General features: G+C 40.3%; 1 protein-coding gene across 2 annotated transcripts in view; it reads left to right on the top strand.

The window, feature by feature from the left end:
* The window catches only part of PCDH19 (protocadherin 19), a 105085-nt gene that overhangs the window by 65333 nt on the left and 19818 nt on the right, over nt 1-19934 (top strand). The window contains exon 4 of one of the 2 annotated variants that reach the window (XM_039330229.1): nt 4043-4212. In XM_039330229.1, the coding sequence (XP_039186163.1) occupies nt 4043-4212 (170 nt within the window). Of the gene's footprint in view, nt 1-4039; nt 4213-19934 lie in introns of both variants that reach the window. The other variant, XM_039330220.1, reaches the window with a different exon arrangement.

Genomic DNA, 19934 nt, shown 5'->3' with positions numbered 1-19934 from the left:
TAAAGCCAGGAAGCAAACAGCTGTACATCTTGTACACTGTCCAACGAACCATCTGAATGTTGATATATTGCTTCACTGGGTATGTGATATGTGTTTCCTTGGGAACAGTTATTTTGCTACTGAAGCATTATTGCTCTGCCTGTAACTCAGACTTTCCAATGATATTGATAAGAATTCAGGAATGTCTATTGCCGCAACTGTGTCGTGACACAAGAGAAGTTCACAGAGCCTTCATGGGCTTGCAGAGAAGACTTACTAACATCTGAGAATGCTAGGAGCAGTTTCTGCTGATTATAGTAGGAACCTGGTGGCCTATCACATTACAGCTCTTTTTCCTGAGGATCACAACAAAAGATATTTCAAGGGATTGTGCAGCCCTATAGACCTAGTATCTTTTCTTTGAAATGACCGTGGGGAGAAAGCTGGAATCCTCAGCTGATTTCCCCATTTTCCAAAGAGACCTTCTAGAGTTTTTGTCTGGTTCTTAAGCCACAGCATTAGCTTCTTCACAATACAAATTCTTCCCTTCTCCAAAGACAGTTTGAAGGCAGGCTGGTATAAAAATGGTAAAGGTTTCGCCTGCCCTGTTGTGTCTGACTCTAGAGGTTGGTGCTTATCTCAATTTTCTAGCCAAGGCAATCAGTGTTGTCCAAAGACACTTCCGCAATTATGTGGGTGGCATGACTATATGCTGAAGTGCAAGGAATTCTGTTGCCTTCCCACCGAAGTGGTACCTATTTATCTATTTGCTTTTGCAGGCTTTCAAACTGCCATGTTGACAGGAGCTGGGGCAAGGATGGAAGCTTAACCTGTCACGCGGTATTTGGGTCTTGAACTGTCAACTTTCAGGTTGACAAGGTCAGCATTTTAACTGCTAGGTCAATACCTCCCTCCCCTTTTAGACTGATATAGGGGGCAGATATAAGAGAATCTAGATTTCTTCCGTGGAATAATTAAATAGTGACATGTAGGGTTTATTTTTTCATGCTAGAGCAGCATCTATAGAGGTTGTAGGTTATTCTTGGCATGCTAAAGTTTGATAGTTGATACATTTGGGAGAGAGCATTGAATTAAAGACCCTGAAGAACTCAGTCAACAACATAGGTTCTTTTATAAAGTTTTAGGGTCCAGCTTTTCTAGTGTTTGAGCTGCCGAGGAACAGAACCAGAGTGGACTTCACTTGGTGCTGTGGAGAACCGATACCTATCCTGTGCAGGGTGGATCAATGGGCCAATGATATAAGGCTGGTTGACAAGTTCTGTTTAGTCTTTAAGTACCTTTCCTTAGATATTAAGGGATAAAACTAAGAGAAAGGGTAAGAATGTTAGCGAAGGGGTATTGCCGAAGTATTATTCTAATGAGTGTCACAAAATGGCTGAAATGTCAGCTAGTAATCCTCTGGTATGTGTTTAATCCAGCAAACCTCCCCCCCCCACTTTCTGGAGAGGAATGATTGCTGCCTTAACGTTGCAGTATGGAATCTTAAAAAACTTTTTACTCCTTTAATCTGTTTAGTCTTTTCTGAATTGATTTCTTACTAGCTTTCTGTAGCGCATGCATGCTGGATAAATCTTAGACTTAAAGGGATTCGGCAAATATGTCTTTACTTTAAAAGGTCATGTTTGAAGATGTTCCAGGCTTGGTGCTTGTCTATAGAGATGTTGTTCCTCTTCTCTGCATGCTGTTTCAGCTTCACTAGGACATCCCAACCTGATTGTTTAGATCAGGGGTGTCAAACTCGTCACGTCACGTGACATGTCACAATGTATCGTGACTTTTTCCCCATTGGGATGGGCGGCGGTTTCTGCATGATGCATCCAGCCCGCAGGCTGGCAGTTTGATATCCCCAATTTAGATGGAGACCTGACCTGGGCTTTGCAATGGGTTGTTTATCTAAAATCTTGCCTTTAAAGTCTACCTGCTTTCCAAGGTTCAGCTGCCAACATGTCCAATCGGACTCTTTAACAAGTGCATGCAAGCACATAATTTCTGAATGATTAGCTGCTGCCTTATTGGAAGAAGAGTTAGCTAATTAAGCAACCCTGATGGCAGCTAATTGGAACTGTAAGGTTAGCAAGCCATTTCCCTCCCAGTCACACGATCAGTAAGAATCTAACTCCTGGAACTGTGAGAAGCACCTTAGAATTATTTATTTGTTCTCTGCTGGGATATAGTTGTGGTGCTGGGTTTGCACAAGACAATAGGTAGTGAAGTCTGTTTTGAGTTGAACTCAAGGCTTGATGACTTCATGGAGACACCCATGTGGTTTTCCGGTTAACAAAGGAAGTGGTTTGCTATGGTTCTCTGACGGGATGAGTTTTTTTTTTTTTTAATTTCTTAGAAAGGTCCTTCAGGGCCACTTACAATATGTAGCAACTGCCTGCAACTCTTTAAAGCAGCTACATCTTTTTCCAGGATCAAACCGTTGCATTGATACTAAACAGCTTAGAGCTGGGGGAATCCCCTAATTAGCTTGGACATAATATTTAGCACTGAGCTCCTCTTAAGCACTAAAATTATTGTTGTTGCTATTATCAGATGATTATCATTTTTATTAAGGAATAACATGATAATAACATTTTAGGAACCTAGAAATTATTCTTGTTACTTTATTATTTGTTTGCAGCTCATAGTGCCTTCTCAGGTGGCAACCTATAAATATGTTAAATAATAACAGCATCCCGTTGAGGAAAAAAGCTGAATTTAAACCAAATGTGTCACTGAGTACATTCTCAGGCTGCTATAGTAGCTTGAAAACTATAGCTGGCTTGGGAAATAATGTCTTTGTTGCCTCAGGCAGCTTGGAAAATCTGTGTATTCTTAATAATTGCATCAAGTTCATGGGCCTTCTATTCAGCTGCTTTGTCTTCTTAGATCAGTGGTTCTCAACCTTTTTACTGCCGCGACCCCCAACCGGTCATAATTCGAGGACTACTCAACTGGTTGTAAGTCGAGGACTACTCAACTGGTGCAGCACCGTTTGCAGAATGGGACTTTTGGCGGGCTCAGCAGGGCAGAGACAGCCTGGACAATTCCTATTGGCTTTTGAAAGCCAATAGAATTAGACTCTATTCAAGAGAGTCTATTCTATTGGCTTTCAAAAGCCAATAGAATAAAAGGGAGTAGCACAGCTAAGGAAAAGGGGGAAAAAAATGGCGGACTGCGTTGTTTGGCAACCCCCGTGAAATGGTCGTTCGACCCCAAATGGGGTCCCGACCCACAGGTTGAGAACCACTGTCTTAGATATTTGCTATCTCCTGATGTGGTGGAATCTCCAGCTGGACTGGAGGAAGGTGTTAAGAGGAGCTTAGAGTCCTTGCACTGCAGAAAGCAGTGGTACAGGCAGGATATACACTAGAATCCCTGAACTTTTATCTAACCATTCCCAAGAGATTGCAGTCAGTCTGGTGACATTCTTGTAACGGAGGGGACTAACAATAAAGCTTCTGCTTGAGACCATCCATGAGCGATTCTGGTTGTTTGTGCTTGACCCCTGGCCTCAGAATTCTATACCTAAGTAAACCTCATAGAGTTTATTTTTACATCAGTGATACTCACGGGGATCTTCTGTTTGTGTGAATTGCAGCCTTTTCTCTTTGTGTGGCACGGACAATGTCCATAGGATGGCTTGCTGTTGTGCTTCTAGGGTCTTCTAGGGATTTTGCTCCCTCCCTCCAATCTGCCTGCAATGTTTCTTTGGTTCTCCTCTGCCTAAACACTCTCCCTGTCCTCACTCTGTTCCACAAGCAGGTATACTCGCAGGGTGGTCTTTTTTTCCTTTTCTTAAAAACCTTCTGGGTCTGTCTCCAGTTCCAGCTGCCTCACTACATGAGAAGATGGGTGAGCAGAGTGGCTAACTTGTTGTATTGGAAACGGTCTCTTGCCACAGCTTGTTTTTCCCAGTGGGAAGCCCGAAGTGCTGCAAAACCTGCCCCAGGCTTTGGATCCCCTCTGGGCAGACATTGGGGAGGAAAGGTGTGATTGCGTTTCTCCAAGTGGACTCTGCAGAGCAAAAATAACTCACCTTTCTTCCACCCAGCAGCTCAACCTTCAAAGATTTGGAGGGGAACAGCTTGAAGGACAGCGGGCACGAAGAAAGTGACCAGACGGATAGTGAACACGATGCTCAGCGGGGCCTGTACTGTGACACAGCTGTTAATGATGTTTTGAATACCAGTGTCACCTCCATGGGGTCTCAGGTGCCTGAACAAGGTAGGTTGCATCAATTTTGCAAATGCTGGGCATGGTAGAGCCTGCTAGTCCAAAAGAACGTGGGGAGTCATTAAGTCATCTTCCATGGGGTGCTACTTTCATAGAATGTTCATGAACATCTCAACTGCTCAAGAAAGAAGGGCCAGCACTGAACGTTAACAAAAGCAGCAACATCCTTGGGAAGAAGGGGAAAGGTCTGTGACAACAATTCATTTCAAGTCACTATAGTAAGCAAAAACGTCAGGAGAGGGCAGATGGTGGCCTAAGGAGGTTTGGAAGCCATCCTAGAAACTGAGAAAATGAGTTGGCTAACAGGGTTCAGGGGAGGAATGACTCTTTGAATGTCACCTTTAAAGTCACCTGCCCTGCATTTGGCTTCAAATTCCAGTCTAATGTTTCTGACCTATCTTTCAGGATCAGTGGGGTGAAGTAAAACTGCGGGCAATCATTTATGCCTCAGAAAACTGAAAGCTTCTTAGTCAACCTTTCTCCCAGAGGAATTTATGGGAGATATTGGAAACGCCTGCCTCTTTATTGTGCTTTTTATTCACAATGTTAAAAAGAAGAAGAAGAAGACCTTATAACAAATGTGATAGTGATTTTGTGTAGTGACTCAGGGTTCGTGAAAACATAGATTACTACAGGGAGAAGATTAGATGCTTCCTGTCTATATTTCTTGGCAATGCAGAAAAGGTTGCAGGTGTAACTGTGAGGCTAGTGACATACTCTGATAAGAGCTCCTACATACTTAGGGTGCTACTTCTCCAAGCGCTTTCTTCTCCATTCTCTTAGAAGGCCTGATTTTTTTCCCAAGTGCCTTAGTTCAGAACGAAGTCCCTCAAACATTTTTGGATGAGAAGCAGCAGGTTCATGCCGCTAGCTTTGTCGCGCGCCTTATTCAGACATGATGTCTTGAAAGCCATGGGTGTGCTGCTTGATCCGTGATGTTGCTCTAATTTTTTTTCCTGTCTTGGAATTGAAGTCCTAGATGGCCAATTTTCATCTGTTGCAGTGCTATTCCCCTTTTGCCGTTCAAGGTCATTTGAAAACTTCAGGCTTTTCCCGTGGCTGTTACAACTTTAGTTCCCAGAGCACCCAATTCAGCAAAGATGGCAAAGTGTATGTAAATACGCATTTAGAGATGTTATGGAAATTACACCCTGGTTTCTTAGCCATATACACACTGGAATACATGCAGCCAGCAGAACAGGTGGGCCAGTAAATATGACTTGCGGTGTTTAAATGTTTGTGTATTGCTGGCTGCTCCTTTTTTTCAGCTAGATTCTATCTGATGGTTGAAAAAAAGGGGAAAGTGATCTCTTTATTTAGGAGGTTTATCTCTTTATTTAGGAGGTTTAACTCCTGCCTTAGGCTTTCCAGGCTGGTCTGTTAACACAGGAGTAGTTGTGAATTGGCTGAGACAATCTACTAATTGAGTTACCACAGCTAGAGTCAAAATGGGGCTAATGAGAAGGAAGAGAGACAGTGGTGTGTTTGGGGGAAATTGTCAGAATCTCAAAACACCCTCGTGGAAGGGAACCTGAGCAGGCAAAACAACACTGAGATTTCTGTTGAGAGAAAAGTGATTGAGGAATGCGAGAACAAGCAAAGCTGGATGGGATATTTCATCCATTCCTTGTTTTCTTTTATGGCACATTCTCCTATGTAAACATTTATTTGTTGACTGTAAAAGTTTACTGCCCATTTCCCAGAGGAAGCAATGGACAAAATTAGCAATATTTAAAGCAATCAAAGCAAAATAAACTGTAATTGGAAGTGTTAGTAAGAACAGCAGTAAGGGTCTGACAAATAAAACATCTTGGGGCTGTTAAACGTTTTTTGCCAAATGTCTGTTTAAAGAGCCTTGTTTCTGCAGGCTGCCTAAAACTGTATAAAGCTAAGAGTCAATATGTTGGCCGAGATGTTCAAGGTGGATACGAACACAGTTCTGAAAGAGAAATGTAGAAATGTCTAGTTTTTAGGGCTGTTTTCTTGGGCAGCGATAGCATTTTAGGTTTTCTGTTTTCTTTTTCTAAAGAAAAACAAACAAACAAATGATACCTGTGTCAGCTTGTAAGCAAACCTGAAACTGTCTGTCCGTCTGTCTATCATCTGTCTGCCTGCCTGTCTGTCTGTCTGCCTGCCTGCCTATCTATCTATCTATCTATCTATCTATCTATCTATCTATCTATCTATCTATCTATCTATCTATCTATCTCTTTGCTCTAGGAATTTAGCAAATGTGAATGTATAGAGGAAACCAGAGGAAAAAAATATATATCTGCATATAACTTCAAAATGAGAGGCATTTCCTAAAAGTCTGAAAAATTTGCTGAAACTCAGAGGGTTTTCCCCCAGCGTAGATTGCAAATTCTTTACCTCTCATAATATTTCAACCTTAGCAAAACTCTCATGCTCTTCTATCAAAAGGAGAGAAACAACAGTGTTTGTGTCAGGGAGAGGTCTAAAGATCAGCTTCTACATTTTTCCTTCAAGTGCCCTCCAAGCAAGATTTTTTAAAAGCCTCCGGGTCTTTGTATGTATTAATCATTTATCCTTGTGAAGAACAATCTGAACAAGTCTATAAGAGGACTTTTCTTCTCTCTCTCTCTAAATACCTGTGTGCAGATCATTAGCTCTCTGTCATTCTTCTGCAAAGAGTTGCATAAAGAATTCTCATTCCATAAAATCAGTGCAGCTTGACTTCCAGAGCCTATGCAGTTTCTATCAGAGACCAGGATTCACAGCAAAGTTCAGATGACCATCTTTTAGGTCGAGGGTGTGTATCTTGGTTTCCAACCATGATTTGGTGATTTTTTTTGCCCTTGAAGCTACTTGAAATGGGGCACTTTCACTTTTTTTACACCACCAAACCAAGGAAAAGGACAGTTCCAGGTTCATCTAAAGAAAGGGGTTCAATAACCTTTTGCTGTCATATTAAGAAGCCCCCAGTTAGGAGAAGGTAAGTTGATGTTGTAAACATCTCTAAGCTTTGCTCAAATCTCACCCACCTGAAATTGAACAGGTACGATGCTTGTATGACAACCAGCATAGTGATTAAAGTATTGGTTCCAGTCCTGCCTTAGGGATGAAGCCAGCTGGGTAACTTTGAGCCAATCCATCTATTTCAAACTAACATTTAATTTTGGTTAAGGTTCTACAAAGGACAACTTTACATCTCATGTACAACAACAATAAATAATAATAAAAGTTGGAAGGGATCTTGGAGGTCATCTAGTCCAACCCCCTGCTCAGGAAGGAAACCCTATACCATTTTGGACAAATGGCTGTCCAGTCTTTTCTTAAAAACTTCCAGTGTTGGAGCATTTACCACTTCTGGAGGCAAATTGTTCCATTGGTTAATTGTTCTAACTGTCAGGAAGTTTCTCCTTAGTTCTAGGTTGCTTCTCTCCTTGATTAGTTTCCATCCATTGTTTCTTGTCCTGCCTTCAGGCGCTTGAGAAAATAGCTTGACTCCTTCTTCTTTGGGGCAGCCCCTGAGATATTGGAACACTGCTATCATGTCCCCCCTCGTACTTCTCTTCGTCAAACTAGACATACCCAATTCCAGCAGCCGTTCCTTGTATGCTTTAACCTCCAGTCCCCTAATAATCTTTGTTGCTCTTCTCTGTACTCTTTCTAGAGTCATAGCATCTTTTTTACATTGTGGTGACCAAAACTGGATCCAGTATTCCAAGTGTGGCCTTACCAAGGCATTGTAAAGTGGGATTAATACTTCACGTGATCTTTAATTTTGGTTAAGGTTCTACAAAGGACAGCTTTACATCTCATGTACAGATGTAAAGCTGTGACATCTGTCACCCAAATCAGTGGGTTGATTTGACTGATTTGACTCTCCATGAATGTTGCTTGCATGTTCAGTGGAAGAGGAGAAAGCCACCCTTAGCTGGGAGCATATAGTTGTTTGTCCAATTCACCCTTAATGGTTCCACTCCCCTGCTAGATCCTCCAAGCAAGCATTCAGAATCCCATGTAAGATTCACGGATTTTCTTTGCAGAAGAGAAGGGTTTTTAAATTATTATTATTATTTTAGGTTCCTAAGAGGAGTGATAAAAACATAGAGAGAAATGGTCTTGAATTTGTGACTCAACCTTAGCATGCTGTGAGCCGATTGAGCAGTAGGAACACAGATCACTTGGTTCCTGTATGGATGGATATGTTGAATTGCTTTCTAAATTGCAATAATTATTTCTGAATTGGCACCTTCACTTGGATACAAAAAGGTGTCCTCTGGTTTTCGGGGGGTGTTTTTTTTTTTTTTTTTTGAGAGAGGAGACATATGCATTTGGGATCATTTTATTTATTTATTGCCAATTCATACCTGGGTTTTCTATTCTTTTGAATAATAAATGCTTTAGCAATTTTGTTCATTTTCTGTCCATTTCTTGATAAATATAACAGACCGTGACTAACAAGGAGCATTGACCAATCGCCTTGGAAATAAAAGGTGATTTTCCTTCACTATAGAGGTGGTAAAATTCTTTTTGAAGAGGAAAAAAAAAGTCCTCAGATTTTCAGTTCCGGGTATATTCAAAAAAAGTGATTCCATTTAACCCCACAAAACCTTCTAAATGGGAGTTCAGGGAGGTGATTTTGAAGTTCCTGTCCATCATCTGTTCTTAATGGGACACTGGTGGCATTCTCTGCAATAATATATTTTCTGGACAGTCATCTTATGAGCAGAAATGAAAAGATTAAACATTTATAGATATAGCGCTCTGAAAGTTTAAATTCTTGTTCAGACCCTCAACCCTTGCTGAAATAGCTTAGTGGCTCTAGCGGTGAAGAAAAAGATTTTGGAAGATAAAATCTTTATGGGAATGAATGTTTGGGAGGGGTTTGCTGGATAATGTAGAGAAAGTGGTCATTTTTAAGCAGTTGTATTTGATTAACAGTATTCATTAATTGTATGAAGTTTATAATGACATACATACACACTGAGAGCTTCTGCACCAAAGACAAATTTCTTGTATGTCTAATTACATTTGGCCAAATAAAGCTTATTCTCTTCTACTCTACTCTACTCTTCTCTACTCTACTCTACTCTACTCTACTCTACTCTACTCTACTCTACTCTACTCTACTCTACATTCTATTCTACATGCTATTCTACATGCTATTCTATTCTATTCTATTCTATTCTATTCTATTCTATTCTATTCTATTCTATTCTATTCTATTCTATTCTATTCCATTCCATTCCATTCCATTCCATTTTCTATTTTCTATTTATTTTCTATTTTCCATATGGTCATGGGGAAAGGCTAGAATTTAGGATGCCTGGGATGGAGATGAGAGTGGAAATGAATGTGCTTCCAGGTGGGTCCTCTTCTTCCTCTCCTTTTTCTAGCTCTCCCCTCCCCCCGAGTAAATTCACTCTTCGCTGCCATTTTTGTGTGTGAACAGATATTTTATTATGTGGCAGAGATACCTGTAAAGGGAGATTGCTGATACAGAGGTCCTTTTAAAAGGAGTTGCTACTGTTAGTCTTTCACCTAGTAGTGTATAGAGGAAGTGCCAAATGCCTTAATGCATTCAGTGCAAATGTTATGTAAATTATATGGAAGTGTGAATGAGATATGTAAATCTACCACAGCTCTGCAGGAATTGCTAGCTTTTTCACAGATATTGGGCTGGTGATCCCCTGTTGCTCTAATATTTCCTGTTAGCTTTCCTAGGTGCAGATTCAGCAAGGTGGCTTTCTGAGACTTTCTACTGCTAGCATACAAGTGGGTTTGTGGAATGATGATGGGGATGAAATGTTAGTAGTAATTGTATTTAAAAATGATAGTTGCAATAATAAAAACTAATACAAACTAAAAACAATAGAAGGCTGAAAATATAACACAGAAGATGCAGAAAAAGATCGCAAAATAGAAAAGAAAAATATAATAAAGAAAAAAAAAGAAATACTCTGTATAAAAAACAGGTTATCCTTCATTGCAGCAAATATAAACAATTTTAGTAACTTATCACCTTCTCTTAAAATACAACGAATGATCTCTTCTTTCTATTTCTCATCTCATATTTCTAAAGAAATCCTTAAAAACTTGTCATTTAGTCCTGGTCAGCAAAAATCTATCAAATGTTACCAGTGTTAACATATCTTTTTTAATTTTGATCAAACAAACCAACTTCATATTCCTTCCCATTACTCTTAACAATTTTGATTCTTAGTCCTTTCCAATAAAGGACTTAAAACTGTTATTTAAAACTTATTTCACTAAGGATTGAAGGAAATTTACCCAGTGTTTTCAGACTTATCATTCCAAAGGATCCTAATTGTTGAAAAGCAGTTAATGAACCAATTTTCAAAAATTATTAGAAAAGCTAGTGACCTTCCAAAGGTTCCCATCATAGCCTGAGCAAGACAGCATTCCCTCACCTCATAAGCTCTAAACCCACTGGAAACCACTGACTTGTGATATCCTCACAAACAGCAACCATCTAGAGCAGACATGTCAAACTTGCGATGTCACACAACGTATTGGGACTCTTTTGTCATTACCAGTAATGGGGTGGGCATGACTTCCACATGATGCGCCCGGCCCACAGGCCAGCAGTTTGACACCCCTCATCTAGAGTATTTGTGGTTGAAGTCAACTCCTTTTCTTGCTTCGAGAGAAATGACAAAGAGCCAGTCTATTTGCCCACTCTTCATTCTGGTCTGATTGTTGCCTCTGGTCTTCAGTTCACCATTTCTTCCTTGGAAATTGAAGGTTACGCAGTTGTGTTTCCTTGTCTTTAAATAAGAATGGCGACTTAAATAAGAACAGCTCATTTGCTTTTACGCTGCATAACTATGTTGGGCATAGTTTTGCTACTACAGTGACAGAGTGTAACCTAGCTACCGGCTGATATATTTTTAAATTGACCACTTGCTTGTCTCCACTTTTCATCACTAGAATTCAAGGTGGTGTCCATTAAGTTTTCAGATGGTTTCCTATTCAGAACACTCTTAAAACTAGGAGTTTGATAGCATCTTTTCTGGCTAACAAATGTTATTAAGTGGCTTAAGGTTTTGTGAGCTGCAGCTCCCCTCCTCAGGTGCTTAGGATGGGTAGACTCATGTGAGATTAAATGGAGGTAAGGTGCAGCAGAAAATTGGGGGGGGGGGGAGAGGAGAAGGTTGGGAAGAAAAGAAAGAGAAGGTATCTTGTCCCAAAGATGCTTTTTCAAAAGGCAACTGGACTTTGTATTTCCTTGAAGAAGACATTTCGCTTCTCATCCAAGAAGCACAGAAGAACAGTTCTCATCCAAGAATTGAAGAAGCTTCTTGGATGAGAAGTGAAATGTCTTCAAGGAAAAACAAAGTCCAGTTGTCTTTTGAAAAATCATCTTTGGGACAACTATGACCTGGGTGACTAGATATCTTCTCCTTCCTTTCCCCTTTTTGGGGGAATCTCTTTCAAAGCAGGGCTGCCTTGTAAAGTTTATGAGTAGGTAGTAGTAGGATCTTCTTGACTTCTGCTTCTAATCTCATTTAGCTGTCAGAATTGTGCCCGGCCCTTCTTAACTTTTTGTTGGTCTTCCTGATTGATTAGAATAATTTCATCAGCCAGATAAATTGCTTTTAATTACTGTAATATGCACCCAATTTGGAATTCATTACTGCACTGAATTGTTTTCCTTTCCCTAATTGATATCAAATGGAATAATATATACCAGAACCCACACACATACGCTAATTTCTTTTGGCGGTATAAGCAGAAGGGCACCTGCCAACGTTAATAATCTGTTTATTTCCAAAGGTCCAGAATACTCCCACTTCAAATGTACCCCCTATCTTTATTTATTAGCTCTTCCATTGTTCTGAACTTTTGTGAGGCTGGATCAGTTTGGGGAGAAACAAGGCTCAACAGAAATCTGAAGGTTTTAAGACCTTGCAGCCTGTTGCAAGTGTGTAATTAAAGATATATCAATAGAGCTATAAAGAATTAGGCATATTAAACAACTACCTTGCCAAATGTACCGGTAACGTCTGTGTAGATTTTTTTTATGAGAATAAGGAACTGGTTTTACATGGCTTTCTTTTAGATATTTTTTCAACTTCCCAGTTGAACCTACTGTCCTATATTTCCTGATGTTTCTCATTCAACTATTTACTAAGGCTCATCCTGCTTAGTTCAGAAAATCAATGAAAGTTAATTAAGTGCTAACTAAGTTAAGAGAAAAGTTTACTAAGAAAACTAGGAAAAGAAAAAAGATTATGGAAGCTATATACATCTGGGCTTACACAATATATAAAGTCAGAGGTTTTGTGTCAAAGCAGTCCTGAGTTGCATCAACAGAGGGCTAACATCAAGATCACAAGAAGTGATAATAACTGCTTTATATTGCATTAGTGAGGTCACACTTAGAATACTTCATCCATTCTGGTCACCACGATACATAAAAGATGCTGAGATCCTAGAAACTTTGCAGAGAAGAGCAACAAAGGTGATTACGGGGTCTGGAGGCTCAGTCCTATGAAGAATTGTTGAGCGTATAGCTAGCCTATCAAAAAGAAGGATTGGGGGGGACATGATAACTGTCTTCCAGTACATGAGGGCTGTCCATGGAAGAGGGGATTGACTTATTCTCCAAAGCACCAGAGGGCAGGACAAGAAGGAATGGGTGAAAGTTTGTTAAAGAGAGTTCCAATATTGAAATAAAGAGACATTTTCTGGTAGTGGCTGAGGAATTCTGGGAGTTGAAGTCCACAAGTCTTAAAGTTGCCAAGGTTGAGGACCCCTGACCTATAGATCATGCTGCAGACCATCCCACCTTCTTGTGTTCAGTTGTGCTGGAGAGAAGTGTGGGACAGAGATCTCATGACCTTCTCCAACACCATTCTGCTCTTGCAGTCATGGGGTCTTCAATGTATTCCAACTCCTTGCTTCGGCATTTCAAGATTGGGCTTATGAAAGCGAATTGGATTCCAACAGCCTCAGATAAGGTAGATTTCTTTCTCAGCCTGCCGAGCCACCAGGGAAGCCGTCTGTCTGGAATAGCTTCTGACATTGCAAAGCTGCGCGGCGCCGTGCTCCATAAATGGTGGCGTGGACCAGATGCTCAGAGCATAATTGAAAATTCCATTTTATCAGAATAGCATTTGCTGTCAGAAAGTTTTATCTTTACTTCTACAAAGAGGTTGATTAGATCCCTCAGGGGCCGAATTAGCATCTCCGAGGCTGGATATCCTCTTTTGCAATTCATGGAGTTATTCCTCTTTTGGTTTCGCTCACATTGAATGCATATATATATATATATATATATATATATATATATATATATATATATATATATATGCATGCATGCATTCAATGTGAGCGAAACCAAAAGAGGAATAACTCCATGAATTGCATATATATATATATACATATATATATAGAGAGAGGGGGGGGCAGAAAACAGTGTATGTCAATGCCCTCTTGCAAGCTTGCCTGTTCCTCAAGTGGAGATGCTTCATTTCATTTCAGTACAAAGATGTTGAAGGGAAGAGAAAATATAATGCATCTTCAATAGTCTTTTGTGGCTGAGCTTTTGAGAAATGCTCGTTTCTAGCATATTTCTAGCATATGTAAGATCAGCTTCATTCATGTTAGCCTGAAGTAGATTATTTGAATAGGTAGGAATGGCAGGATCAAGAAATATATATGAAGACAAAAGCAAAGAAGCTAAGACAATGTCTGTCTGTCTATCTATCTATCTATCTATCTATCTATCTATCTATCTATCTATCTATCTATCTATCTATCTATCCTTTATCTCCATGTCTGTCATCTCTCTCTTTTACTCTCTCTTTTACTCGCTCTCTCTCTCTCTCCCTCCCTCCCTCCCCCCCCCCTCTCTGACGCCCAGCAACTGTATGTGACGGGGTTTCCAACCACATTCTCTGTTAATGCATATATGCAATACCATATCTTATTTAACTGTGATTTATTCACACAATACTCAGCCCACCTGAAACCAAGCATATGTTGGCATAACAGTGTTTAAAACCTGGTCAGAGGCCCTGGGTATTTGGGCAGAGATTTAACTCAAGAAGTGAAAATCAGATCTGAGCTCTGGGATCTAAATATGAAATATATATATCTCCTTACTTGGAGCTTAAGGGGTGCATCACAACACAAGACAGGAATCTTGACAGCCAAGTTACACAATAAGCAGCTTATCAGATGTCATAAGTAGCTTATTGTTTTGCCTTCAAGAAAAATAAAAGCCAAATTGCAACTATTTTCCTGCAGAAAATGTGAAGGGTGGGGAAGAGAAAGATTAAAGCTGTGTCTGCGCAAATCTCTTCTAGACCATTGGCTTGAAGCATAACCAAGTAAAATGCTATCATTCTGAATACAGGTAGTCCTTGACCTACGACCACATTTGAGCCCAAATTTTCTGTTGTTAAGTAAGACATTTGTTAAGTGAATTTGGCCCCATTTTACTACCTTTCTTGCCCCAGTTGTTACGTGAACCGCTGCGGTTGTTAAGTCGGTGACACAGCTGTTAAGTGACACTTGGTTCCCCATTGACTTTGCTTGTCAAAAGGTGGCAAAAAGCGATCACGTGACCCCCCCCCCGGGGACATGGCGATCATCATAAATAGGAATTGATTTCCAAGTTTCTGAATTGTGATCACATGTCTTCAGGGACGCTACAACGGTTCTAAGTGTGAAAAACGGTCATAAATCCATTTTTTCAATGCCCTTGTCACTTTGAACGGTCACTAAACAAACAGCTGTAAGTTGAGGACTACCTGTATTGAAGCTGATTAAATATTACAGAAATTGGGAAGCCTGTTTGTGGTTCGCTTCTCTCTACCCCACCACTCTGGACACATTCCTCCTGGTTGCAGCAAAATCCATAATCTTGGCAGGCGTCTTTCACTGAAATGAATGAATCTAGGGCGGGGGCTGGCTGAGGAATTCTGGGAGTTGAAGTCCGCAAATAATAAAAGGGCCAAGTTTGAAGACCCCTGATCTAGGGCAACAGGAATTTGATAGTGAGGGTAGATGTAATTGTGTCTTTACACTGGTAATGGGAGAGCATACCATTCCAGATGGCAATATGTTGATGACTTCTCCATCTCTTTAAAGGCCACTGAGTAAGGGTAAGGAGAATCAAAATGAAGCGCGTGGCCTTTCCTCCTGCTTCTCTGTGTTTAAAAATAAAAGACTGCTGTGTTGACCACCCTGTCCGCATCTCAGCTCTGTGTCAGTGTGGAAAATAATTTCAGAAAACACAGGTATCAAGGGAACCACAGCTAATTGGAAAGAAAATGCTGGGTTTCATTTAAGGATCTCACCTTTTATGTTCTTGTTTTTGTTAACACCTGCAGAGTTCCTCGATCATTTACATATTATCAGAGGGACAAGCACTTGGGAGTGGATGGTGATGGGGGATAAAGCAACAGAGGGCATCACCTGATTTTAAGCAAAGAGGGAAGAAAGAAAAAAAATTAAATAAGGCCTCTTTGCTTCTGCTGGCAATGGAAACATCCCAAGGACGATTTTAATTGAAAGAAAAGTGTTGGGGCTTTGAATACACTCACAGAGGTGCAACATGTGCAGGCACAGTAGTCCTCGACTTAACAACAGTTTGTTTAGTGACCATTCAAAGTTACAATGTGACTGAAAAAAGTGACTGAGAACTATTTTTCACACTTATGACCATTGCAGGGTCCCCAGGGGCAGCTGACACTGGGCAGCTGACTCATATGGTATAGGGTTTCCTGCCTGAGCAGGGGGTTGGACTAGATGACCTCCAAGGTCCCTTCCAACTTTATCATTATTATTTATGAGAGTTGCACAGTGTCCTGGGATCACATGATCCCTTTTGTGACCTTCTGACAAGCAAAGCCAATGGGAAAGCCAGATTGACTTAACAACCACGTCACTAACTTAACTACTGCAGTCATTCACTGAACAAATGTCTCGCTTAGCAACATAAATTTTGGGCTCAGTTGTGGTTGTGAATTGAGGACTTCCTGTATTTTGCTCTCCAAGGTCTGAACTGAAAGATTCAGCTCTTTGTCTACCCTCAGGGCAAGCAATAGTGGAGAATATCTGTTTTCTGAGTAGGGGCGAGGTGAAAAGACATTCAGATTGTAGTGCGTTAGCCCCATGACTCAGCTGATTTCTTCCTCGATCCCAAAGGATATGCACTTCAACCCTAAAATAGTCCTTTTCCTGTGTTAAAGAAATGTTTTACTTCTTACATTTGCATGAAAAACAACATTCCTGACTTCCCAGTATCGGCCAGACTAACCATTATTTCTCAAAGTATCTGGAAGCATGTGATTGAGGAAGACTGATTTTAAGGAACCGTTATAAAAATCAGCCAATAATAAAAGGCCAACTGTTTCCATTTCAGAGAACACCAGAACAAGGGTAAAACTGACCAGATAGGTTAAAACAGGGGTCTTCAAACTTGGCCCTTTTATGATTTGTGGACTTCAACTCCCAGAATTCCTCAGCCAGCCTCCATGGGTCATAAAAGGGTCACGTTTGAAGACCCCTGGGTTAAAACCTATAGAAACCTCTTGTCAGTTTCCCCTCTACAGCTCTTTCACTATAGAGTAGACCAGGGGAAGGCAACCTTGGCTCTTTTATCACTCGTGGACTTCAACTCCTAGAATTCCTGAGTCAGCACGACTGGGTCACAAATTCTGGGTACTGAAGTCCACAAGTCATAAAAGAGCCGAGGTTTGCCCACCCCTGGTGTAGACCAAGGTGCTAGATTTCCACTTTTTTTTTTTTTTAATCTTTGATGCTCCGGTGCTCTTCCTCTTGAAGTTCTCATGATGTTCCATCTATGGTTGGCAAGATGCTCTGAAACCTTACTGTGAACGTCCTCTTTTTGCCCACAGAAATAATCCTGTTCCGTCTGAGATTCAAGAATCTATCCGGAATTGTTTTAAGCCTCTTGAGTCATGTTGCCTCTTGTTTAGAAGAATTTTGCCCTGTTAAATATCGGAGGAGTTTCTTCCCTTTCTCTGAAGGATATTGCAGTGTTGTCTTGTTCTTCAAAAGCTGGGCTCTGCAGCTAGACATCCATTTCATATTTAGCAGTAGGGTAGGTGTGTGAATAAAAGGGACCTTCTGTTCAAACAGCACGGAAGCAAATTCCTGATCTGAAACCACGATCAGCCTACATAGCTAATGAGTCTGAAAACAGACTGAACCGCCAGAGGTGGCACTGAGAAGCATGCGTTATAAACTAACAGTCTCTTGTTAACCTTTTTGGTAGGGTTTTTTTTTTCCCGTGACACTAATTAAAGCTGAAATGGAACTACATTGTGTGGATTTCAAAACGGAAACAGCGAATTTCATAGAGCTGACTCCTTCTGCAGCTCACCTTTGCGTTCAGCATTTGCTTCTTAATTGAGACGCTTGCTTTTCACCGGAGGTGTGGCTGATTAACGTGGCAGTCTAGCAGCATTGAAAACAGCAGGGGAGAAAGAAAAAAAAGAGAAGAAGAATATATCTAACCTGTAATGTAATTTGTAAGCGGGTCCAATTTGGGGAAAAGAATATGGCTTGAAAGTGTTGTGTTTGCAGGGCTGCAAAACAAAGAAAGAACCAAAAATAATGTTCCAATTAAAATGGTTAGGGTAACTTAATAGCAGGGTGACTTGCTTAACCCGAGCAGCGCACTACAGCATGAGGAATGTGCTTGCTCGGAAAGCAGTGAATTGAATGAGAGGGTTGATTATGCGGTTAAATAGGAAATTGTGTATTTGCCATAGCAACCTGGATTAGGCTTGCCGCTTCTCTGAAACCCCAGACCCTATATTAAAGAAGCAGTAATTGTAAACACGAGCTCATCTGTAGGTTTGTCTGCGTTGGAATGCCAGTTGTGTTAATATTAATTGAAAAAAAAAATTAAAGTCAATTCGAGTTTGTTTCCCCCCATTTTAAAAATGAATCTCCTTTTTATTTATCAAGTAACAAAATGACTCAGACTGTTGTTGGAATAGGACATTGTAAATGTTGTCACCATGCAGGATTCCTGGCCTCCTTATTAATATTCTTTAACTAAAATAAGCAGCACATGGAATTGTTTGCAATTGCCCTCTTCTAGGATTTTTTTTTCTTAATTTCTCTACAATCTCTAAATTTCTTGAATGACTTCCATTCATGTCAGAGCTCAATCTGACCCCGAGGATTTTTTGAAGATCAGCCAGATCATGCCACTGACTGGGACAAATGCCTATTGTCTATGTTGGTAGAATTGGAAGATTTTTTGATGAAAAGGGGAAGATTTCTTCATGTATGTATATGTATACATGTGTATGTATATGCATGTCTGTCGGTATACGTATATGTACAAATGTTTTAAAGAGAACACAAATATAGAAGAAAAAAAGACAAACGTGTAGGAAAAAAATGAGAAGAAATAGAAAGAAGCAGCTTCTGATTCCCTTTGCAGCAAATAGGAGCATAATTCCAAAGTTATCTCTTATTCTATGATTATTCTATAATTAGCTAGGAAAATTTTTAAATTGATTATTACTTTGAAAGCTCTGTATTATAGAATCTATAAATATGTAAAGGAAATCATTTTATATCTTCAACAGAGATTTTATCCTGCCCATTGTCCAAGAACTCTGAAATATAATTCTCCATCAACCCCTTCCTCCCAGTTCCCATGAGATAGGTTGGGTTGATGGAGAATTATTGACCCCAAATCACCTCCCAGGTTGATGAGAGACTAGGATCTTCCAGGTGCCCACCTCTTTACCATTACATCAGCCTTCCTTTCACTGTTTACCTTCCTTCCTTCCTTCCTTCCTTCCTTCCTTCCTTCCTTCCTTCCTTCCTTCCTTCCTTCCTTCCTTCCTTCCTTCCTTCCTTCCCTCCCTCCCTTCCCTTCCCTTCCCTTCCCTTCCCTTCCTTTCCCCCTTCCCAGAAAATGTTGCACTATTGCTTGTGTCCTATGTGACAGCTGCACTGGAAGCTTCATTTCATAATAAATAAGCTGATTCTCATCCCCGGCTCCTTGATTTGCATATTGTTAACATATTGTGATCCTTGAATCTTCTATCTGAATGTCGTTGATGCATTGTTTCTTCATGCTTTCTCTAATCCTCTTTTTAGTGCCAATTCATAGTATAATAGATGCATCTTATTTGCAGGCATTTGCTTCCTGGGGGGGGGGGCATAGAGAAGGCAGTTGTGACTATTTTATCTGTTATTTTTTTAACACACTTTTTTTTTTGCTGCTGCAATCTTCTCTGTTAGATTTGTACTACTTCAGATCTTTCCTCTTTTTTAATATGAGGATTTTTTTTATTGTTATGATTGCATGCACCACATTGGACGATGGGAAAGGTGAAATTAAATAGGTTTTTGATTAAAAAAAAAGTAGAGAAAGTTTAAGCACTTTAATCCAGTATTCCAGTATTGGAGGGGCTGCCACAGAGAAGAGGAGGTCAACCTATTTTCCAAAGCACCAGAAGGCAAGACAAGAAGGCATGGATGGAAAATAATCAAGGAGAGAAGCAACCTGCAATTAAAGGGAGACTTCCTAACAGCAAGGACAATTAACCAGTCAAACAGCTTGCCTCCAGAAGTTGTAGGTGTTTCATCACTGGAGGTTTTTAAGAAGAGACTGGACAGCCACTTGTCTGAAATGGTATACTACTTGAGCAGGGGGTTGGACTAGAAGATCTCCAAGGTCCCTTCCAGCATCTGACTGACTGACCTCTCTCTGTTTAGTA

The sequence above is a fragment of the Crotalus tigris genome, unplaced genomic scaffold (genome assembly GCF_016545835.1).
Source record: "Crotalus tigris isolate CLP2741 ecotype Arizona unplaced genomic scaffold, ASM1654583v1 scf7180000017622.5263843, whole genome shotgun sequence".
Classification (NCBI taxonomy): domain Eukaryota; kingdom Metazoa; phylum Chordata; class Lepidosauria; order Squamata; family Viperidae; genus Crotalus; species Crotalus tigris.
Note: the sequence above shows the minus strand (reverse complement) of the source record. Positions and strands in the feature narration are given on the sequence as shown.